Source organism: Drosophila albomicans, chromosome 2R (genome assembly GCF_009650485.2).
Source record: "Drosophila albomicans strain 15112-1751.03 chromosome 2R, ASM965048v2, whole genome shotgun sequence".
Lineage (NCBI taxonomy): Eukaryota > Metazoa > Arthropoda > Insecta > Diptera > Drosophilidae > Drosophila > Drosophila albomicans.
The window spans coordinates 10,733,630-10,757,595 of record NC_047631.2 but is presented as its reverse complement, the minus strand read 5'-3'; the positions used below and the strand labels follow the sequence as shown (position 1 = coordinate 10,757,595).

The window sequence follows — 23,966 nt, the reverse complement described above, 5'->3', positions numbered from 1 at the left end:
GGTTAAAGGAGTTATCGATTGATACTCTTACAACTAAATAATATCACTAACTATATAATAACAAATTATGCTCTGCGTTTGAACTTCGTATTTCGTAATGAGACGCAAAGGCTCGGGGATTCTAATCGCAATGCTCGGCTTTCTCACTTAACTACAAGAGATCGAGTATCGAGTATTATATTCTATGTACATATATTCATTTGTAAGCTGGTTAATTAACTATATTTTTCAAGCCATTCTTTTAAATGATCTTTATTGTCAATGCATTATAAATGATTCCGATTACATTGATTTTTGTGCACGTTTTCTTTCTTTCTGTGATGAACGAGGACGACGTTTTGGCCGATTGTTGGTATTCGGTTTCGGTATTTGCTCCTTTGCCTGCTCCGGTTGTTCATCCGAAGATTCTAGCAACTTATATGGTATTTCAATGTCATCATCCTGACTGCTGTTGGTGTCATCCAAACGCGATGTGACTGATCCATATATAGCATTGCTGTCTGTTTCTATTGATGAATTGGGATCTGTATAGATGGTGGATCCACTGCTGGATGTATTTGTAGAGTTGCGTCTTCGACCCGGTCCAAAGTAATTTGGATCCGTTATCAATGGGAAACTTTCGCGTCCCTTGCGTATGATAAGAATCTTGTCTTTGGGCAATCGATCATCATATTCGCCAAGTTTACCCATCGAACCATCGGCACAGGACTGATATCCATAGTGTCGCATCATAGCAATCACCTCATGTTCGGCGGTACTTCGATCCTCCCAATCCGCCATGGTCGCATGCTCGCCCAATTTCTTGGTGCCTGCAATCTCCTGTATACGCTGCATCATCGCCAAACTATCGCTGATATCTTTGGTCCTGGAGCCATACTGTTTTTCGAACTCTTGGCTGCTTTTCTCTCGCTTCTCCAGATATTCATAAGTTGATTTGGGACGCGGAGTAAGCTCGCGACAGTAAGTGCGTTTTGCCGCGTCGTATGCCAACTGGCCGTGGATGAAATTGCGATCTGTCTGCATATCGACCAAATCGTTCTCGAAGTCTGTGGATGGAGCCCAAGCCATGTCTTTTAAAAATTATTCAAAGAACTTCACAGATAGAATTTGACAAATGCTTAAAAAAAAAACGAGAATATAGGAGATAAAATCAAATTCTTCGCGACCTATTTCGTTTTCACTGAGCTGCCAACGTGTTTTAGACAAAAAATAGTTGAGGAATATTTAGGAAATTTCATTGATTACATTATTGACCGGCCTACTTGATTTAGTTTATCGCCATTCCCATGCAAAAAAGAACATATTCATTATTAAAGAATTGAACTCCTATGGCCACACTATTTTTGTCCCTCTCCGGTAAGAAGAAACGTTCTTTCTTATTTCCTAAAGTGTGCGAAAAGCTAATGGTGTGGTGTTACAAATAAATTAAATAAAATAAATATTCTATCTGCGACATTACTTAAAACATTTAATTGAACGTGTTTTTCAATAATTTTAATACAAAAATATCACTGAATATTGTATGGAAACTATTGCAAAGAAAGTGATCGTGTTAAAGCCAAAAAAAAAGAAAAAAAAAATGTCATAGTAAGTTTTAGCTACATATGTAGTAAATAATGCGTAAAAGGGCATTTTAGTCGGCTTAACTAAAATCGCGTAGCTCATCCTTCAATATCCAAGAAGCTGCGCGCATGGCTATTGCAGCAATAGCTGTGTTAGGATTACCTGAGATTGGCCGGGGCAACACGCTTGCATCGACTATACGCACATTGGGAACACCATATAGTCTGTAAAGCGAAATCTATTAATCCACAAATATAAATTTAGAAATTACAATTATTTCACCTAAGTTGCGAGTCGACAACGCTGCCTAAAGCACAACTACCACCTGGATGATGTGAGCCGAGACCAACATGTCGCATTAAACATTCCAAATAAAGATCCGAGGGTTGATTCTGCACAAAATCTCTTTCAAATGGTCCAAAGTTGGCGCATTCCTGCAGCTTGGGCCAATGAATGCGCGGTTGCAATTTGGCAAAAGAAGCCGAGGTGACCAACTAAGAGTAAATAAGAAATTATTATTAGCGCTTCTTACAAATCATGAAAAATTACTACCTTAACAGCATTCCTTATAGCTGCCATGGTGCATGCCACATCCTGCTGGTCGCTCAAATAATTGGGATCTATTTGTGGATTTCTGCGCATGTTCTTGTGCAACAACGATACAGTGCCCCTGGACTTGGGCTGTAGACAACTGGAAATGACCACAAACCCCTCTTGCGACGCATTGTGATAGCGCGGAAAGAGTGCCCGAAATGCTTCACGTTTAAAATTGGAAATAGACATCAAAGCACTTTCATCAATGGCGCCAGCACCAAAGAAAGTGATGCCAAATGGCAAAGGATTCTCATGGCCAGACACATGGCCCACAACACCAAAATTTCCAAAAGCTCCAGTGCCGCTGCTTAAGTAATTAAATAAATTGAGCGGACTAAGAAACGTTTGCTGGTTGAGAGTGGGTCCAACTATGCCAATGGAGACAAACAATGGCAGATTGAAATGATCGTGCAGACCGTGCCCCACCAGTGGCAAGTGATGCTGCAACGGCAATTGCAACTTAGCCAACTCTGTGCGTTCGCCAATGCCAGAGGCCAGCAAAAGTTGAGGAGTTTGGTAGGCGCCTGCACATAACAATAACTCACGGCGCACTTTAATATTGAGCTCCAGCTCTTTGTTGTCCTCGTTCTTTACACCCACTAGAATTGAGCTTGCTCCTAATGTGGGCTTGGCAGCCAGCTGAATTCGCTTGACTAGAGCCTGAGGCAGCAGACGCAGATTGACGCTCCTAAGCACAGGCAGCAGAAACTTTTTGAGCACCGAGTGCCGTAGTCCATTCTTTATGTTGTACACGGAGCGACGAAATTTCCATGGCTTATTTGCAAACTGAGATTCAGCTTCATTTAAAGCTTGCGATAGCGCGGAGTAGCTCCTTGGTATCTCAAACAGTTCAGTAGCCTTCGATTTGGCGGCCATCATAAATGGACGCATGTACTTCCAGCTCCAATCGCTTAAATTGTGCATATCGCGCCACGAATCAAAGTCAGGGCCATGGCCATCAAAGTGCAGCATGTAGTTCAAATTTGCTGAGCCACCCAAACCCTTGCCTCTGGGCAGACATTGCCGCCTTTCGATCAATCCCCTGGAAGAGTGCTTTTGAGGCATTGAAAGAAAGGACCAGTCGTTGATGCCCTTCTGCTGAAATGTGGTGAGTATGGGGATGCGGCTGAGATAGCCAAAAGAGCCGCCAGCCTCAATCAACAATACACTGCCATTGGTGTGTTTAACCAATAAAGAGGCAAGCGTTGATCCTGCTGTTCCAGCCCCAACTGAAACTCAGAAGATTACTTTTCATAACCGATACACAGAGCAGCAGAGCTTACCTATCACATAGTCGAATGTAAATTCTCTGTCTTTTATTGGCAATACATTGGGAATATTGTCTTGCAGTAAACGACAAACGAGCATAAACAAAATGGAAATGCAGCCAATGATGCAGGCGCCAATCAGCAATATTTCTGTATTGAAAGATTATTATTTTAATTAATAAAATTCTCTTAAATTCTCTCGCTTACTTTTCAAATGCGTTCCCATGGCGGTGGCTTGCGATGACGAAATACAACTATATATTTAGTTAGCAGCCACTCGTATATATACCATATCTACACACAAAGTCAACCGCCACAGACTTAATCCAATTAATAGATCTACTTGCTACACCTTTGAATTCGATTACGATAACCAGCGTCTTATCGAATTGTCGGTTAAGGTTTTCGCGCTTTGCTGTAAGCCTATTTTAAATTTCAAAATGATGTACTATTAAATGCATATTTACAAAAAAAAAAATGATTAAACTTAATAATAGTCAAAGCATCTATATTGTTATGCTCATCTTAAAATATAGGTGTTATTTCAGGAAAAAAACAGTGCTTTTTCGGATAATTGCTTTTCGACAGCACTGTTTGTAGCAGCTGACTGGCAATCACTGATTATTTGATGAAGCACCAGCTGATTTATTTTGAGTGAATGGCAACGAATCCAGCCAGTATGTGATTATTGCTTTGCCGCGTCGGACATACATTTGGTTTTGTTTATATGTATATAAATATGTTAGTGCCGTATTAAGCTGTTTATCGCCTGCCTGGCATTGTGCTGCTGGATCGCACTAAGCAGTGCTTCAATTGATCTGCCCATAGCAGACGGTAAAATATTATGCAGGCTTCGGTTATCAGTTGTGTGTGTTGTTGTTGTTGTTGCTGTTATGGCAGTAGGACAGCTGCAGAAAAGAAAACAAAAGTGCATTGTCGAACAATAAACAATCAGTAGAATATTTAGAAGTTTAAAGTCGGCCCTCCAATCTCAATCACTTTTTGACTGTGTGTGCAATGAACTGCGTTTAACAGAGCAGCACGCAAACAATAGAAGTGATTTATTTATATATTAAAGAAGAATAAAAGCAACAGGTGTCGAAGTATCAAAACAATGGAGACACAACAGCAACCAGAGCAATTACAACAACTGATCGACCTACTGCCCCCCCGAAGAAGAGCAAATTGTCAAAGTAAGTTTGCGAGCATTGTGTACAGTTTGAGAAGCATTGTCAAAAACCTTCTTTGTTTCTTATTCGTATATTTCTTTGTAGCTCTTCGTCAAATTCCTCAATGCTAATGGTGGACTGTCACATAATGAACGTCTGAAGGCTCTACTCATTGCCTTGCCCTATCCAACGCTGCAAATACTCCAAGTGCTGCATGCGCAGTCCAAATTCCAGATTGGTCGAATAATTAGCGCTGCCCTTAGGCAATTGCTCGATGATGACGCATCTGCTGTTGATTCTCCAGCAGCATCAACACGATCACTCAGCGTACTTGCGAATTTCCCTCAACAGATCCTAGAGGCAGCGTCGATGCAGCAGAAGCTCAAGGACCGCCTAGTTGCTGTGCCATGGGGCAAGAATGATAACATAATGTTGGCGCTATTGGCACGCCAGGACTCTCATATGATAAACACTGTGTTCCAAGCACAAAAACAGCAGCAGGAACAGCAGATCCTATGGAGCAATGCACCGAATGCTAGACAACTAGTGCTACACCTGGCATTGCAGCAACGAGAACACTTTGTGCCACGCCTGAGCCAACTGCTCAAGAATTTTGAATGTATCAACGATCACACGCTGCGCAACAATTTACTTATTTTGCGACTTGCCGATGAATTTGCTCTGAGCACGCAGCCTCTTGATGAGCTGGCGGCGTTGAACCAGGTGCTGGACACCTTCAATGTGGCCGCAGTGCCCGTCGATCTGCAGCCGGTTCATCAGTTCTTCTACGCGGACTTTCAACGTCTGAGTGCTCTTCTGAAGTTTCTCCAGAACCAACAGGATGGTAACGCCTGCAAAACCATCAAAGTGGAGGCTCTGCTGCGTGCTCCTGGCGTTCTGCCACTTATCTATGAGTATGGAATTCAGTCTAACGGCGACCAGATTGTCCAGCTTATCGAAGACACCTTCAAGTGGCAACAACAGACGCCATCTCTTAAGTGTTTGCGGGCCGAGGAAATGGAAACATTGAGTTACTACCAAGCGCTTTGTCATGTGCACAATGCGATATTGGAGCATCATGATGCCACGACCAGGGAACAGCTGTTATTGCTCTCGACCCAGCTGCGTCAGCTACGCGGCATCAACACTCTGTGCTCGGTCTTAATGGATATCTTCCAATTGGTATTTCTGCGCTGGGAACAGTTGCAAAAGCCGAATCAACGCGATAGCGACAACGATGCTGATGGCGACAACGACGGGGACGATGATGACGAGCAGTATGTGGACGATGAGGCGACTCCACCACGCACTTTCGATGTGCCCAACGCTAAACAGCGACGATATGGCTTCATTTGTCGGGCTTCCGTTTTGTATGCTCTGTTCGCGTTTCTCAAGAGTTTCGTCACCAAGAAGCTGCACACACAGGACTTTAAATGCGCTACGGAGGAGGAGCAACGTTGCTTCCAGCGTCTGATGGATGCGATCAGTGAGGCACTGTGGAAATTTAGCATATTGCAGAAAATTGAGCAATCGCTGACGAAGGCAACACCGAGGCGAGGATGTCAGCTGGAGCCGGAACAGCTGCTGCAATTGATTCAACAGCACAACCACACTAAAGAGAAAGCTTCCAGCGATGATGAGAGTCGAGAGCGATGCTATCATGCCTCCAGCCTCACGCGACGCAAGTCTCGCCGCCAACGACGCGCTGCCAGCTTCAGTGGACAGGCTGCAAGCAGAGCTGTTGATGGTCCCACACTGGAGGAATGTCGTGCACGCGCTCATCAGCTAAAACATTGTGGAAGTGTCATGGAAAGGCGGCATATTGAACCACAGATGGCTGTGGCAATTATGCAGCCTCCAGAGCGTTCAATTATACCCAAAATGCTAAATACGCCTGAGCAATTGGCCATTATGGCATTGGCGTTGAAGAATTTTAACGACGTCAAGTACATAATAGAGGCAAGTTGATAGACCAAGAGATCTTTTTTAAACCATTTCTAATTGCATTTTCTTCACTTACAGACCTTCCACTTGGAGGACAGCCAGCTGAATCGGGAGCTGCAGTTCATGGAGCATCAGCAGCTAATCAAGCAGAAATTGTCTGGCATATATGCCAACTATGAGGCATTGGATGGCGATGGCAATGTCGCGTCCGATGGCACCACAACTACTGTGGAGAAGATCAAAAGCGTCGCTGCCAAAGGCTTTGAACTATCCAAGATCATCAGCGTCGTGGATAACTTTGCGCAGGCGCAGAAGCTGCAACACAGCGCCGAGTTGCGAAGTCTGTTACAGCGGCACAGTGCGAATGTTCAGTATGCATTTCTGCAGCAGTTTCAAGAACGTAATCTCAATGCTCTGATCATATGTGATTTGATTGTGAATCTACGCTTTAATCGAGAAATCACTTGCAATCTCTTGCTGGTAATTAGACGCCAGCAACAACAACAACAAGAGCAGCAGCAGCAACTCTCAGGCGATGGATCAAGTGATGTTAATCCACGCGAGATTGGCGCCATGTACCTCATACAAAATCTCTGCGAATGCATGCGTCTTCTTGAGGGCGCTGGACGCAAGCCGGCACTAAACGAGCTGCTCTATCGCCATATCTATGCGCTGAAACCAGCTCCACTCGCCTTGCAGCTGCAGCGCGAAGCTGCCTTCACAACGCTGTACAAAAAGACATCCCAGGATTACTCACATTCCAGGGACTTGCGAGCTCACGCATCACTCTTTCAGCAACTTAAATCGCGACACAATTACTACGCCCGCTTTTGTGGTTACGCTCAACAGCTAGCACGTTTGCTTCAGCTGCGGGATCCAAATTTGGAGTATCATAACACGCAATTGTTGCGTCACGACCCCTACCAGGTTATTGGCGAACTAATTTACGAGTGCGACATCACGCCGCTGGAGATTGAGAGCAATGTGAATGCTCTGCATTTGAATTTAGTACACGTTATTGCGCTTAACATTTGCCCACAACTCACAGAGGCGGGAGGCAGACAACTGCAACGTTCTGTGCAGCCACAGAAACAGGAGTCCATTCACAATTATATATTTCAGCACAATCAACTACTCGCTCAATTGCTGCAAGCTATCCAAGTAGGTGACCTCACGCCTATCAATGCCACAGAGACGTCCTTGGACTATAGTTGCCTTCAGCAATTGATGCAGTTGCCCGAGATGTCTACGCTGTCGCTGATGTACGCCCGCAATCCAGTGATGGCTGCTCTACACACCTACAAGTTAGACAGTACAACGCTGGAGCGCCTAGATCTGAGCAAGGAGTTACAATTGAATATTCTACTTCTTGGCATTGGCGGTCAGACTGGTGAGTGTAATCTTAATGTTTGTAATGAAAATATATCTTAGAATCGTAATCGATCATTCTAAAAATTATTACATCTTTGCAGAACCTATTCGACAATTGAAGTCACGTATGGATCTCTTGATCAGTCAGTTGATAGAAAAGGATCCACGGCAAATTCAACTGGCATTTCACATGCACGCATTGGGTACGCGAGCCAAACTGCTGCAGCAACACTTTACCAAGATCTCAAGCAGTCAGTTGGCCAAGGAGCTTATTGAGCGCACACTCCAGCATCGAGCGGCGACTAGGGACATTCCCACTGCGCTGCGCAGTCAACTTGAGCATACATTATCAGACATTACGATCTATGCAAAAGTCTCCTCACTGTTGCTGTTTGAGAGTTGGCCACAAGCCTACGACTTTGGCCGGCAGACGCCGAATGTGATATTCGAGCAGCTGTTACAGGGACGACATTACGAATTGTGCTACGATTGGTGTCGCATGGTGCAGCTAACGGATGCAGCTGGTCAGCAGCGTGTCTGTCTGCTCACTCTGCTCGATACGCTGTTAGAGTTAAACGATGATGATGAGCTGGACGCAAATTTGTTACGCATTGCGGAACTATTTCCCATACCAGTTATGGTCAACTTTCTGGACACGCACAAGGACAAGATGCGTTCGCTGGCACTGTTGAAGTGGCTTATTGATTATCTAGAGTGTCATGCTCGGGATCCTGGACCGTATCGTAACTACCAGTTGTCCCTTGAGCTGATGCGTCAATTGCCAATTGAGGAGCGTCATAATTTCTGGTCGTTGTTGCGTTATCCGCTGCTAATTGTGGAACAACTGGTAATGAACACTCGTTTCGAGCTGCTGACCAAACTGCTGGAGCCGGTGCGTGCCAAGTTGCAGCAACGCATGCCCATGGGACCATGTGTCTACTGCTTCGATAAGCGTGGCCACGTCTACAATGTCAGCAGCGGTCCCAGCAGCGGCAAGTTGCGCTTCCAATTGGGTCACTCCAATTCGGAGGCATTTATACTGCTCAACTTCAACGCGTATCAACAGGATCATGTAATTAGTAATGATTGCTTTGATTTGCTACTCCGCATCTACGCCAGCAAGGCGCTGGACTACAACATAGCCAGTGTGCGACGCGAGGGCTCCGTTGAGCCGGGATCTCTGGGCACAGATGTGCAAAACTCGCTAGACTCGCTGTGCGGAACCTTTAAGATGCCCAGCGAGGCGCCCACTCGTGAGCAATGGACACCAGATGAGGAGGCCAGCCACTGCATGTGTTGCCGCCGGTCCGCCTTCACAATGCTGATGCGACGTCATCATTGCAGACGTTGTGGTCGTGTGGTGTGCTATGCCTGTTCCACGCAGCGCATGATTATTCCAGAGCTGTACGGTGAAGTAGAGGTGCGTGTCTGTAATGATTGCTATACGCCAGTTGTGGCAGAGGAGCAGTTACACATTAATGAAACACCTGCCATGCCGACACGTTTATCTCCCACTCCTCCCTCGAGCTATAAGTGGCGACTCAGTGGCATCATTACGCACGACAAGCTACTGCGCGAGGAATTCTGCTATGATCATGCACCAAGCGTCGCCTTGAGTTTGTCCATATTGCGACATCATTTGGATCAACGGCAGTGCGTGGACTTGCTGCTTTTCCACTGTCGCAAGCTGGAGAAGCTAATTGTACCCAATCCAGAGGTGGACTACGAACTGGTAGCCAAGATGATGAGTTGTCTTGCCTTAGCAGCTAAGGTAAAACATGAATTTTAAATTCTCCTAAAACGTGATCAACTAATTTGTTTTCTTTGCATAGGTGCGAGGAGCTCCTGGTGAATTTGAGAGCATTCGCGAGCACTCAGAGATTATTATGGCTGTGGTTCAAGCAGGCTGTGAATCCTTAATTCCAGCTGGACCATTAAACAATCATAGTGTGCGGCAATTGGCGGATGCGCTCGTCGAGGCAGAGAATTGGAAGCTGGCCCTGGAGGTGCATCTGAAGTGGGGCTTTGCCACTACGGGTGTTATGGCAGCCCATGGCTTGGCTTGTTTACGTGCAGGCTGCTACGATGCAGGTGATTAGCAGCAAAATTTGGTTGTTATGGTCCTTAATGCTCATAATCATCTCATCTTTCAGCACGTGAGAAGTTTGCTCACTGCATGATCCGACTGTCCACAGAAGAACTCAATAGCAGCATATACAAGGACATCTTCGGCAAAGGCCCGCCCTCTACAGCTTCTACAATGTTGAAGAAGCGGCCGCAACGTGGACCTGCCTTACTGCAAGAAATACTCCAGCTGATTGCCACAATGCCACGATCCCAGCCACAGCCGGAGGCACTGCAACGTGCCTCGCTCATACGCAACTCGAATACCTCCTTGGCTTCGTTGTTCTCTCGACGTCGCGAGCCCTATGTGGTGCAGACACCACTTCACGAACCAGCCATTAACGTAATGAATGCACTGGCCAAACTCAAGCACATTGCCAAGGGCCAGTACGGCGAAACTACTGTTACTGTCACTGTGGACAGTCGACACTCTCGAGACTTTGAGGAATCCATGCACTATGTGCTCACCTATGGCAGCCACACAGACATAATTGCCTTTCTAATGCAGCGCGATGAGCTAAGCGCCGCTCTTCGATATTGGCTGCACCAGCAACTGGAGACTGACGTCTTTATACAGCACATATTCCTGATCACGCTGGCTGCGGGTCGCTTGCCAACACTAATTGAGGAGCTGCAGCAATTAGAACCAGATGCACACTTAAATGCCTGGCGACTGCCGTTGTTGCAAACCTGTCGCTACTTAGAGCAGCATCAACAGCTCAACTCTTTGTACCAATTGCAGATTCTGCTGAAGGATCCAGTGCGCGCAAGCATGACTTGCGTTAAGTTTTACTCACTGCACTGCGACAACTTTCAGAAGTTGCATGCCAATGCCCAGCAGTTGACACTGGCACATATGCATCTGCAGGGTGAGCTGGACGTGGCGCGCTGGGAGTATTTGCAGAGAGAGCAGCAGTCAGACGGCGGTAGGCGTGTAAGCGTAGCGAGTAACATGGCTGGCACTTGCATAACCATGCAGTTGGATGCGCGTGCTCTTAATGGTCACATTAATACGATACGACGCCAAACAGAAGTTGCAAAGTTTCTGGCACAGTGTGAACGAGAACAGCCTGAAGTGAATGGCTCGCTGTACACTTTGCAAATACTCAAACAGATCCGACTGGAGACGCCACGCGGCTTGTTACCCACCCTTTTCGATGGCGTGGCAGAGAAAATACAACTGTGCATTCTGATATTGATGTGCGGCAAAAACATTGACGAAGGCTTTGGATTGGCATACGGGTATTTCACAAGTAAACTGTTAACTAAACCCAAATTGATCTGTATTCTCTTTCACAGCATCATGCAGGAATACAAACTGGGGCCCATGAAGGTGTTTGGCGCAACTGCCAAATACTTAGCAAAGAATCAACGTCTGGGCGAGGTGGAACGCCTGCTAGACTGTATTGCTACCAATAATGGTGGCAGCACGTCTTCGGATGCAGATGAACTACTATCGATTGCTGTCAATTCTGCAGTGAACAGCCATGAAACGGAGATAAAACAAGCGTTGGACAGGCTGGTGAAACGTATTGGTAGCATAGAGCTACGCATATCGTCATACATTTTTATTGGTCAACTAAAGTCTGCGTATTTGCTGGCCAATAAACATGAGCTTCTGGCCGACATTCGTAAAATTCTAAGGCAGGCGGAGATGACCAACCAAGTGCACATTAAAAAACTGTGCGAGAAAAAACTGAACATAAGTGCAACTCCAATGTCGCCAACGCCACTGTGATAACATATTCAATCAGGCAATATAAAAATTATATTTGTAGTAGCTTTATTTTAATATCTTAATTGTACAACAATTGATTTTAAATCTTTCCAAATGCCAATGCGTTGGTCTAGTATTTCTTACCTATTGCTCAAAGACTTTCTTACAAAGTACCAAATTATACATATACATACATACATATATATAAATATTGTCAATTTATTGTATTATTCAAATAATTATTTAAATATACATAAAATCTATTTAAGTTTTATGAGTGATTTTTTAAATTATTCCGCCAAACTCTTCATAAAATCGATTGGACTCTAGCTGCGGCTATCGATAATTAAAACAGCTGATGACTACAGCTTATCGAAAACAATGCTCTCAAAAGACAGTTGCGAGTTGTATCTAAAAGTAGAGTTTTTGTGTTAAATTCGTTCGAAAATGCGAGCTGTTATCCAACGAGTTAGGGCAGCCAAAGTCACGGGTAAGCAAGAAGAACATCTTAATTTTAATTTTATGTTAATTAACAACGTATTCGACATATAGTGCTTGATGAACTTATCTCTTCCATTGGGCCCGGTCTTTGCGTTCTTGTGGGCATCAAAAGCAGCGATACAACAACAGATGTTGAGTATCTGTAGGTAAATAAATTTTTATCTCACAGAGCAACATGAAGATACATTTTATTTGTAAATCTTTTAGAGTGCGTAAGATTCTTGCATTGCGGTTGTTCGAGGAGGAAGGTAAACGTTGGCAAAAGTCTGTCAAGGATTTGCAGCTGGATATTCTATGTGTCTCACAATTCACACTATATCATCGTCTGAAAGGCAACAAGCCAGACTTCTCGGCTGCCATGAAAGGTGATGAAGCTAACCAGCTATACAATCATTTTCTGGATCGTTTGCGTCAGTCATACGATGCCACTAAAATTAAAGGTAACTCATTTTTATAATAAATCATAAAATTTGTGTACTAAAGATTCCCGATTTTTAACAGATGGCAAGTTTGGTGCCTATATGCAGGTGCATATAGAGAACGATGGACCAGTAACCATCGAGCTGGAATCGCCGTTACCAAAGCAGATCGAGGAATGTGTAGACAAATAATTAGCAAATTAGCCTATTTTGTAATAAAATGAACTATGTGTAAATCGTGTTCACTATATTTTTTTTTGTATAGGCAGCAACTTAAATCTACAAATGTATTTATATATCCGTATTTGATTTCTTAAGCTTCTAACATCTCCAAGTCCTCCACTCCCAGACCTTCCTCGAGTCTCTTTTCTAATTCGCGTGCATCGACATATGTGATCTCCTCCTCGGGCAGATCCTCCTCCATAAGCGCTGCCTCTTCGGCCTCCTCCTTGGCACGACGCTCTTTCAAGCCGGCAGCAGGCGAGCGGATGAGCGACATATTGCGTTGCACATCCTTGACATCCATTTGGATTTCGACCTGTCGTCCCTTGCGCAGACGTTCCATGACAAAGTGCTTTTCGCGTCGCTCCTTAATCTCGGTAACCTTCTTGATGGCTTCGAGGGCCTTCTGCCAAGTCTCGCGACTGTATTTGATGGGTACATTGCGACGCTTCTCGAACTCGAAACTGGGATCTATGGCCAATTCCTTGCCGGCAGCCTTGCGATGTGCCTTTGTCCAGGATACCTTGCGTGGGTTCTTCTTGCGTTTGAAGGCCTTATGGCATTTACCGCGACAGAACTTGAAGATCTACAACAAGAAAAACAATAATTAGATAAGCATTGTAGTAGCGAGACAATTCCATCTGATTTTCCAGACTTACTTTACAATCATTTCGCACAAACTGTACTCCATGACCCGGATATATTTTGCTGGAGCAAAAATAGCATGTTTCAATGCGCATTTTTACAAATTAAAATTTGTAAAATACAACGCAAAACAAGCCAGCACGTGTGTTGCTGAAGAAGAGAATGTTTAAGTGTGACAGTAGCTCAAACTTAAAAATACGCTTTTTAAGGCCGGTAGAGTTGAAACCGATTTGATGAAAAATCGATTAAAAGCCAATAGATTTTCTTGATGTGTTTTAAATTAATAAACATTTATTTGATTATTGAAGAAAAGTATTAATAATTAAAAATCCACCATCAAATTCTCTTATATAATACTGTCAATTTTAAATATTTACGGCTTCAAAATATAACAATAATAATTGAAGTTTATGTTGCATACTTTTAGGAGCTCATCAAATAAATGTACCTGGCCCTCGCTTAACACGGACTCTTTTAGCACGAACTCGGTCTTACACGGTTACAAATTTGCTCCCATCCCCCTTTTAACAAGCTAAAAACCTCGCTCTTACACGATTTTTTTGATAAGGATCCACAAAAATGAGAAAACATGTTGAAACAAACTGGCTTAAACTATAGATGCCACCAAATGGATTTCAAATTTGATGTGAATTGAAACATATGATCTCCTTACTTTTTAACATTTTTAAGTTTCTATAAAGTTTAACCCGTTCATTAATTATGTGAAGCAACTTTTTTAATTTAATACCAACTTTAAATTAAGAAAATATGAATGTTATGCATTTATTAAACCATATGCATAATAACCCCTTATTTGGTACTGAATCCATGTTTCGCGAGGGCCGTGTTAAACGAGGGCCAAGTGTATTTCACTTAAACCAGTAAAATTCTGTTAAAAATTGGATATGGTTTTCTTAAAACGGAAAAAAGAATTCTATCGAGTATAATTTTGATCTTGAAATCGAGAACTTGTAAATTTTCACTCTAAATTTCAAAAGATATTTTATACAGGGTTTTATTAATATTTGTGTAACATTTTCAATTTAACAATTAATATTAAATGTGTTTTATATTTTTGAATTCAATTCTGTTTTAACTCTGTTCATAGTTGAGGATTTTCTGATGCGGTTTCTTGTTCCTTCTGTGAGTTTTTCATGTTGACGACCTTGTTAAGTTTAGCAAGCCGTTTTAATGTCTCCAATTCTTTGATGAACGTGGCCAAAGCATCTTTAGTTGCTGACATACTTGCATCCTTATAATCTGTTAAATTATCTTCCTTTTCGAGTTCTATGTTGAGAGTAAACTAATTAGCAATTCTATTTATATTGTATTCCATATAGCAAAAGAAACTTACCATCCATTTCCGCTTCCATGTCATTCAACCGATTCAACAAAAGTGATTGTTGGACTTTTACATGCTCTATCAGGCGGTATTGACATTCTTCTGGATCGATAGCTGCTTCTGGTTGCGGTGCAGGCGGCCAGTCGGATGGTTCGGTCTTGGGACGCTTGACTGGTGTAGCTGAGTTTTCGGTTTGGTCCTCATCCCATTTTTTCGCCCATAGGTATAGCTTGGGATGACAGCGATTACGAGCAATATTAATCTTCACCTGCAGTGAGTGCATGGAACGCTTCGCGTCTAGCAGATTGCCGGTCAATGTGTGCGATCGCTTCAACATTTCGCATTTTTTGGTTGCCTGAGGATTGGGCGTGTGATAACCAGCCACTGGCAATTTTCCCTCGAAGAGCCAATCCTGATCGTGCTTGAAGCGCATCGAATCCCTTACACGCTGCGGATTCCGGCATATGTAACAGACATATTTCTCCGGCACGTCCGACTCCTTAACAATGCCGTTGCATGCGCCGTGTTGCCAGCACAAACAGAGTTCGCATTGTATCATGAGACCATCCTCTTCACCATACTCGCAAATGCAATTAATGATCTCTTCCTGACGCATGCGCACAATGCGAATAAGCTCTCCGTTCTCCTTGATGTACTGTGGCGTCTGATTGGGTTGTGGTGGCGGTGGTGCCAGTGCAGCATTTATGTCCACCTGATCATGAGGCGACGGGGTCGACACAGCATCGAGAATAGCCGGTGAACCAACAGGTGTGGCAGCAATGCGCCGCTTCTTCGCTTCATTACGGGCCTCTGGCACTGGCGTATTAGTCAGCGGATGCGACTCCTCCTTATCGAGACCAGGCAACGGCAATTTACTTGCCACAGGACTCTTGCTGGCTGAGGCATTGACAGAGCGACGCTGTGTGCGTTGTCGACTGCTTTTTCGGGAACCAGTCTGTCGCCTGCTAGATGGACGTGTACGTTTGGAAGATCGATTGGAAGCGAACGGTGTGACTTGGGATGGACTAACTTCAGTGGGTTCAACCGAAACTGTTGCTGGAATTTCGTTTGGTGTTGGCAAAACAGTTGGCGTAGTTTCTGGAACGACAGCAGCAATTTGGGGACTTGCTTTCAAACTGGCTGGTGTCTCTGCCTTGGGTGAAGACATGGGTTTGGTAGGCGATACAATTGGTGACGCTTCCAAAGCCGTTGGCGATGAATCCGTACCCGCCGGTTGACGTTTAGCGCCCCGAGAATGCTGTAAATCCTGCTGGTGCAGCTTGGCAAAGAACTGTTGATTGGGTATTTGGTTCTTGGGGGTTTGATCGCCCTGCTCTATGGAAGAGGGATGTGTGCGCTTGACAGCCAGCTCCTGCATCTTAGGGCAATGACTAACATGCCTATACAAGTAAATGAAATGATTAATTTCCTATTATGATTTAATATTATCGAAAACTTACTGTGCAAACTCCTTATGGTAATGACGAATGTGAATTTGCAAAAAGTCTTCCTTGCGGTATGTTTTACCGCATCCCTCACGCGGACACACAAATAAATTGTCTGTTATCTGGACTTTCAGTCCGCCAATGAAAGCTACAAGCAGAAATTAGAAACAAGATTAGGGAAACACTCAAAAAGTATAAGATAATACGCACCATAACCATCTTCGAGCACAGCGCCCTGCGCATCCAAACCCAACCCAGATTCAGCTGCATCTGTTGGGGAACTAACCACTACAGTACTTTTAGTTTGCAGCGATGGCGACATCAATTCAGCAGGTGGTACCAAAGACGCTACGGGGGTTTCCATGTACTGGCTGTCATTTTCTGCTCCGCGACGTGTAGTGACTGTTAAAATAGGTGTAGATACGGGCGTGGCAGTCGATAGCTTGCTACTGTTCAGATCCTGTGATGCCACTGTTGTGTCAAGCGACACCTCTTGCAGCTTGGGCCTTATCGGCTGCTGTGGACTATAGTCATGGGTGTATACATATGCATTGATATCCTTGGCACGACGACGATGAATGCTAAAGTCGTAGATGTCTGGATTATAGACCAGGTCTTGTGACTCCAGAAATGTCTTGAGATCCGACTTCGAGCGAAAACGTTTGCCGCTGGGTGATACCAGTATGACATCCCATTTACCAAGTACATTAGAACGTTGATACATGTGCTTGATCCAGCCAGGTGGCAGACGCCAGTCGTGTACAATTACCGTTGGCTTCTGATGCTCGCCGACAATCAGAAAGCCCTCGGTACCAATGGGTTGATCGTTGACCCAGTGGCAAGTCCATTCGCCATCGTGCGGAATGTCCGGCAGACCCAAAGCAACTGCAAGAATAATAATAATAAAAAAATGCTTGATATATTCTAATTAAAACAGATACGCACCCAAGTCCAAGTTGGACATATCTAGCAGTGGCCAATCCTTACGTTGGGGTACCGCCTTGCTCTTCTTATTGCTGCTTGTACCGCCAGTGCTTGGCCTCTTTATTGGTGCAGCCGATGCCTGCGAGCTTGTGCTTGCCACATCAATTGCTGCAGCCTCGCTGGTAGCCACAAGTTGGCGTGGCACCTTAAGCATGTGCAAGGCGCGCACATTCTTAGTGTAGCCATCATCGAAAAGTATCTCGTATGTGTCGTTGCCCAGTAGTTTCTTGACGGTGCCCGGAAATTTACGTGGTCCTGACCAACGTGCCATGCACTTCTCCTCCAGCTCGAAAACGGGCAACACACGTGAGCTGATGCGCTGTCGCAAACGCTCTGACTTGAATCCAAGCCACTCCTGGTAACCGCCCGTACTCGATGGCGCTGTCTTTAGCTTGCTGTTGCGCTCGAATCGTATAAGCATCGTCTGCTCCGCCTGATTGATTTCAACAATTCGAGCTGGTAGCCACGCGTTGTCCACGCTTAATGCCTCAAGGCGTCCGCCAATGACCAAGTTGGTGGGGGTTCTGTATTTTGGTGGTGATGTCGATACTGGCGACGCCGAGCTATTGGCCGATGCTCTTAACTCATCAGCGGCATCTGCTGGCGCCTGGGCAGCGTCAGGTACGGTATCACTGGCGGCAGTCTCATCTGTCGTCTTAGCGCTTTCGTTTTCAGCTGCTTCCTTAACAGACTCTACATCTTCTGGTTTCGTTTTTGCTGATACATCTGCTGCTTCTCCTGATTTTCGCTCTGCTGTCTCTTCTAGAATTTGCGACACAATCTGATCAACGGTCGCCTTAATAACCTCCTCGCTAGTGGAATTGTTAGCCGAGCCACTTGTACCAGCGCCTTCAACCGAAGCTTGTTGCAGAGCACGATGATCGGCCTCGATTTCAGCAGTTTCCATTTTGCCCCACGGAAAGACTGTAGGAAAAACGCGAGGCTTCAGCAAATACTTGCCATTGCGTATAGTGTTAAAGTCCAGGCGACGAAAGTGTCGTGAGCACACCAACACACTCTTTGTAATCTGCCGGTCGAGACTAATGCGCGAATTCTTTATCCAAATGGCGCGAATGACGGCGTCCATAGGAAATGAGTGGTAAGTGACGCCATGGTGCTCCACCAACCGCGACGTCGATGGACAATCCGCCACGCAGCAGCGACGTCCCATTTTTAAAAATTAGCGTTGGCACTTCAATTTGCTTTATAAATTGATTTAGTGCAGTCGCTTACAAAAATTGCGTTGATTACAACAAAACAGGCAATTGTTTCAGAACGTTATGATTTCCTTATAGTGAAATAGGCATAGCATGCTTTAACTCAAGTGCACAATGTCAATTTTGAATTAACTTTTTAGATAGCATTAGTACACAACTCGTACAAAGGTGTTTCCAATAAGTTATTTACATTTGTTTTTTTCCGCAGCGTGCAATTGTAAAAATTGTAGGAAAACATTCGATTTTTGATAAATTATTCACTAGAGGTGGACTTGCGTCGATAACACACTTAATTTTTTGGCGTCCAAATATGTATGTATATATATAAAGACCAAATATAAATTTATTTATTTTTGGAAAACATTAAAAAAATATTTAACGCCGTTTACAGTCTCAAAGTGCAAATCATTGCGATCGATTGGACAAATATTTATTCATGTTTCTAACATCGATACTTTGCGACAGGCAGTGTTGATAACTGTACAAAGATTTCTAAAATGGAGAGTTTCATAGCAATGAGATTTAGCAATGTTACATATACGTTACAGTTTGAATTTAAATAAGTTTATGGTTTCTTTTACTTTTCTATTTTGTTCATTTTTCCATTTAACCCATTTAAAAGACGAATTGCCAATGCATTATACATTAGCCTGCAATAAGCGATTTTATTCGCATTTAAACACTTCAGGTGATTGATTGTGCTACTTTGCGGGAAAGTGCAATGAATGGGCGTCCGCATGCGCCGCACGCTGATTGGGAGACGTATAAATTTATTCAACGCATAAAATAATCACGTGAGCGAAGGCGCATTGTGCCGCCACAAGGCCACTGTCTATTTGAAATGCGATTGCGGTTCGACATTCGAATTTCGGCTGCTACATGTCCACATCCCCATCCACACTATATGCACGTCCATCATGTCCGCAACGCGCGATACCTTGCAAAAATACATATCGAATACCACTGAAACTATGAATATTACCGTATTACATCATTTTGACCATAAGAAGCTAGTATTATAGCCTTTACAATAAAATATTTATATTGCTTAACTGACATTTGTAACTATATCACTATAGCACTATAGCAATGTTCATCATTATGCATACCATAACTACAGATGTATATGAAAGTATTGTACGCACGCAATGTTTTGTATTTTTTGAATTGGTGGCGCCCGCTTTGTGGGGCCTCGGCAGGTGTCAGCGAGATCAGAGGCGTCGATGCCCCTAGCTGACACACAAAAAATATAGCCTTGGCCTCCAAACAAAAAAAAAAAAAAAACACAAACCAAGTGTGCGCATATTTAGATCGCGTCTAACACTCAGAGTGGATTTGTATACAAGTTGGATACCCGCCAAATCTGCAGTGCGAAAACCACATATTGCATACAAATTGGAGTAATTAAATTATATTCTTGACTGGTATCTAACGTCATCGTTTAACTGAGATGCATTAAAACTTTCCACTTAGTTTCACAAAAGATAGATTTCGGGACATAAATAATTTCTAAAGTGATTACTATTCATCCAAACCCGCTTCTCGGAACTCCACTTTAATCTCTTGGATAAAATTCAAATTTCCTACTAATGCAATTGGCCCTGTGCTAACCTACATACAGTGTGTGATTTCCTAAACACAAAACAAAATTAGCATAAGTTCAATGGTGTTTATATAACAGCCAAGAATAAACATTATAATTTCCAAATAAACTCTATAAATATAAGTACACATTTGCAGTCCAATCACGGTGTGAACATAAAGCCAACTTTAATTATTATTTTTTTATAGGCATATGTACCTATGTCGCTGACATAAATAATAAATACGAATAATCACAGTAGCTACTGTTCAATGTGGTTGTTGTTGTTACCAAGTTCCTATTTGGGCAGTCAAAAATGTGACATTGATTGGGCCACGCGTTTGGCCAAAGAAACGAAATGCGATGGTCGGTCGGCAAAGGGGAAAATCCGAGTAGGGGGTGCAATTTTACATAATAGCATCAGTTGTCGAGAGAGAAATGTGGCCAAGTGGCTTAGCTCATTTCTTTAAATATTGACTCACTCCATTCGCACCTATTGAATTAGGCCACCTGGCTGCACCTGACTGTCCGACCGACTCTCTTTTTTTGTGCAAATAGTTGGGCAGATAACAACACATACTCCACACACGCACACGCACAGGCACGCACACTCTCTCACAATTAAACAATATGCAAGCTGTGCAAAATATTATCGATGAAAAAAGGCTAAAAATAACAGACAACACAAGGGGAATTCACTTTCTCTCCTTTAACACATATTTACCTCGCCCCAACTAAAGCTGGCAAAGTTCCTTTTCTTACACGCACGATATTTTCACGCAATATTTATTTGGGATTCATTTAGTAATTATGTTGAAATAAAGGGTATTATTTGTATTAGATATTTATTTTAGATTAAGAATTTGTAATCTGTTATTTTTACGAAGTAAGGTATTTTACCAATTTATTTTCGTATTTCTAAGATAAATGACAATTCTTTTCCTTAAACTTATACTTATTCACGGAGTATTTATTATGCATTTGATGGATTTTTTTATACTTCTTAACCACCATCGATTTTTATTTCTTCCGCCTACAAGGCGAAACCTTAATTAGATTTCTTCTTACAATTAAACAGTTTTAGTTGGTCATTCATTTATATTTATATGTACTAAAATTGTTAATTGAGTAACCATTGGTAACTTAATAATTTTTAATCCTATTCGAAAGCCAGTTAACTAATAATTTAACAACGTGTCGTTTCGTGTTCACATCGTGTTAAAACAATTTAACACACAGCCATCTCTATGTGGCTGAGACATGGGTAAATTGGCCGTATGAGCGCCGAAGCCGGTGTCCGGGAACTTATTGCATAAACATGTAGTAATATTTTAATAAACAAATAAACAAAGCACAGCCTCTCCATCTGAAGTGATGTATTGACATTTGGTCTCCAGTTCCTTATCACCAATCGACATAATTTACTTAGGCGTGTTTCTCCTATGGCAAACATCAGTTGGACTGATTTCGCAGGTAAACTGAGTCAAAGATATTTATTTTTACCTGATGAACTTTGACTAATTTCTACAAACTCAACCGGAAACCGATACTGATGACTCAGACTCATTATGCTTCTAAGGACATAAAAATATCTAATATGTTTGAGACACTAGTTTCGCAATTGAACCAATGGATTTTGATTATTGTTTTATTTATGTAATAATAGCTCAACTATTTATGCACGTATGATCATAAATATGTTTAATGTAGGGCAAAGAAAACGCGGTTGTTTTTTTTTTTTTGGGCTTGTTTATTATGAGATGATCATGATGTGGAGTACTTGAAGTTTTACATAAACATGCGCAAACATGGGCGAGGCAGTGACGAGTAAGTAGTTTGGCATTATCCGGCATTAATACCGAGATATTTGTAACGAGCACCTGCCACTTTTGTCGACTCTGCACGCATCTCTTTCTCTCTCTCTCTCTCTCTCTCTCTCTCTCTCTCTCTCTCTCTCTTTCCAGGCTGTGTTTCATGAGATCATCATACTTTCCACCTGCAACAACAACAAGTTGTAGTTTGTTTATGACAAATAGGGGCGACAGGGCGACACCACAAGCTTTATGCTCCACCGCACGTGAACACGATCAGGCAGAAAACAGCAACGACAACAATAAAAATTACCCAAAATAAAAAAAAACATCGCGTAAGATGAGCAAAAATTTATCGACAGTTTTTACAATTTGTTGTTGCCGTCGATGTGTTGAAATGCCTGAAAACTTCCCAAACAGTACGACACTTGCCCAGCCTGAACTTTAAGTCTTGGGTTTATGTCTGGGCATTTAATTTGATTTTAGCTGGTGAAATTTCGTGGCTGCTGCTGTTTTCTTTTGCCACCGGGCTGACCTTGATCTGAAGATGCGACTTCGAGACGCGTCTTGGGCTGCAGTTGCCTGCGTCATTTTTTAGGCTTATGCAATGTCACGTACACACATAAATATTTATGTAAATCTTCTGCTTATTTATGTACCTTATGTAATGGCCACTAAATACTTGTTTGTCGCCAACTGAAGTCGGTGAGGAGTTGTGTGTACTTACACCCATCAATCAATGTGCCATTAATTAACTTTAATTGACATACGAGACCGCTAGAGATAACATCGTATGTTTTCCTTATTTTATTTTGTTTTTCATTGTACTTTAACTGTTGCTCTAAGTGAAAGCTTTAGCTCATAAATGAGTAACGTTAGAAACCTAAACCTCGCATTTAAGTTTGGTGCTAATATTAAAATTAGTTCGATTTTAATTGTATTACTAAATAAATCTGCTCACAATAAAAATATTAATTTTTCTTAAAAAAATTATTTTATTAAATTTGGAATACAAAATAATAATAGTAAGTTTACAGGAACAAATGTAAAATTTGTGAATTTCGTACAAACAACCTTAGACTTGAAAGATCTTCGACTCATCCTCTAAATTAAGGAAGCGAATTGGTTAATGAAAATCAAGTTAAAACAGGTTTTCAGCCTTCATTACCATTTGAAACTAGTATGTTTTCTTACTTATTACACTCAAGTTGCCTAAATATGGACTTGGTCATTTGGAAAAGTCGCCGGGACTTTCTGAAGTGGGTCTTAAACCACATAAATACTCTCCAGTTGACTACTTAGCAACTTCCTAATTGGAAAATGGCAATGCCTCGTGCTGTGGCCTGGAGAAACTGCCAGCAAAATGTGTCACCTGTGACTTTCAGCCAAATAAATTTGGTCAACAATTTGGGTTATGCAACAGTCAAAGCAAAGTAAGGCAACAAAAATAAAGAAAAACACAAAAAAAAAACTTTGCACGAATTGGAGAAATAGTCGGCAAGCAACAGTAAATATAAGTACGAGTAGTTTTTGAAACAAATACGGGGCGACAAAAAGTAAAATGCATTAAATTATGTAAAGTTGAAGAAACCAAAGCAAAGGTACTCGAGAGAGATTGAAGATTGACGAGACGTAGCTGTGGCGTGTTTGTGTAGCTAATTAGATTGCTCGCTGGGAAGCAAACACTTAGCATAAATAGCAACAAAATTTGCAAGGTGCGTACTCTCGATGTGTCCAAACGCGCACTACAAACATAGAGACATACATCCGCAGACACAGATACAGAGATACATCAAAACACACAAGCTTTGCTGTTGATAGGACGGCGAGTCCGAAAATGTTTGGCGGGCACTTAAAATTCAGCATCGCAAGCGAAGCAGCTCCAAAAACTGATTTTCATTTGAAAAACCGCACTAGCGCCGAGCCGAACCCCCCAAGAAAGCCGAACTCAAACAAACCGAAGACGAAGCCGAAAACGAAACCGAAGCCGAGGTGCAGCTCGTGCTGCGACTCGCCCATATATAAGAGCGGGTGTTACCAAAATATTT

The 23,966-nt window shown here is 42.8% G+C and overlaps 6 protein-coding genes across 7 annotated transcripts; 2 read left to right on the top strand and 4 right to left on the bottom strand.

The window, feature by feature from the left end:
• Nucleotides 1-236: 236 nt before the first annotated feature.
• On the bottom strand, nucleotides 237-1,215 carry LOC117575047 (uncharacterized). Its single transcript, XM_034259130.2, has one exon. The coding sequence runs from the start codon at nucleotides 1,066-1,068 to the stop codon at nucleotides 283-285; it is 786 nt and encodes a 261-aa protein (XP_034115021.1). The 5' UTR covers nucleotides 1,069-1,215; the 3' UTR covers nucleotides 237-282.
• Nucleotides 1,216-1,445: 230 nt separating this feature from the next.
• On the bottom strand, nucleotides 1,446-3,748 carry LOC117575046 (neither inactivation nor afterpotential protein G). Its single transcript, XM_034259129.2, has 5 exons — nucleotides 3,633-3,748; nucleotides 3,441-3,575; nucleotides 2,116-3,386; nucleotides 1,846-2,057; nucleotides 1,446-1,787 (listed from the first exon to the last, which is right to left on the bottom strand). The coding sequence occupies exons 1-5, from the start codon at nucleotides 3,649-3,651 to the stop codon at nucleotides 1,643-1,645; spliced, it is 1,782 nt and encodes a 593-aa protein (XP_034115020.1). The 5' UTR covers nucleotides 3,652-3,748; the 3' UTR covers nucleotides 1,446-1,642.
• Nucleotides 3,749-4,098: 350 nt separating this feature from the next.
• On the top strand, nucleotides 4,099-11,989 carry LOC117574261 (zinc finger FYVE domain-containing protein 26 homolog). Its single transcript, XM_034257996.2, has 7 exons — nucleotides 4,099-4,605; nucleotides 4,700-6,553; nucleotides 6,617-7,928; nucleotides 8,011-9,680; nucleotides 9,742-10,000; nucleotides 10,063-11,275; nucleotides 11,333-11,989. The coding sequence occupies exons 1-7, from the start codon at nucleotides 4,540-4,542 to the stop codon at nucleotides 11,769-11,771; spliced, it is 6,813 nt and encodes a 2,270-aa protein (XP_034113887.1). The 5' UTR covers nucleotides 4,099-4,539; the 3' UTR covers nucleotides 11,772-11,989.
• Nucleotides 11,990-12,110: 121 nt separating this feature from the next.
• Nucleotides 12,111-12,906, top strand: LOC117575781 (D-aminoacyl-tRNA deacylase). 2 transcript variants are annotated; one of them, XM_034260150.2, is made up of 4 exons: nucleotides 12,114-12,240; nucleotides 12,303-12,393; nucleotides 12,459-12,691; nucleotides 12,753-12,906. In XM_034260150.2, exons 1-4 carry the CDS (start codon nucleotides 12,198-12,200, stop codon nucleotides 12,860-12,862), a joined length of 477 nt encoding a protein of 158 aa, XP_034116041.1. In that variant the 5' UTR covers nucleotides 12,114-12,197; the 3' UTR covers nucleotides 12,863-12,906. The 2 variants fall into 2 exon arrangements, with proteins under 2 accessions (XP_034116042.1, XP_034116041.1); XM_034260151.2 differs by lacking the exon at nucleotides 12,753-12,906 and having other exon boundaries at nucleotides 12,111-12,240; nucleotides 12,303-12,397; nucleotides 12,459-12,555.
• Nucleotides 12,901-13,718, bottom strand: LOC117575780 (probable ribosome biogenesis protein RLP24). The gene is made up of 2 exons (XM_034260149.2): nucleotides 13,552-13,718; nucleotides 12,901-13,478 (listed from the first exon to the last, which is right to left on the bottom strand). The coding sequence occupies exons 1-2, from the start codon at nucleotides 13,630-13,632 to the stop codon at nucleotides 12,984-12,986; spliced, it is 576 nt and encodes a 191-aa protein (XP_034116040.1). The 5' UTR covers nucleotides 13,633-13,718; the 3' UTR covers nucleotides 12,901-12,983.
• Nucleotides 13,719-14,536: 818 nt separating this feature from the next.
• LOC117574686 (uncharacterized) lies at nucleotides 14,537-18,792 on the bottom strand. The gene is made up of 5 exons (XM_034258591.2): nucleotides 17,270-18,792; nucleotides 16,535-17,209; nucleotides 16,340-16,472; nucleotides 14,892-16,279; nucleotides 14,537-14,824 (listed from the first exon to the last, which is right to left on the bottom strand). Exons 1-5 carry the CDS (start codon nucleotides 18,477-18,479, stop codon nucleotides 14,640-14,642), a joined length of 3,591 nt encoding a protein of 1,196 aa, XP_034114482.1. The 5' UTR covers nucleotides 18,480-18,792; the 3' UTR covers nucleotides 14,537-14,639.
• Between the last annotated feature and the right edge of the window lie 5,174 nt (nucleotides 18,793-23,966).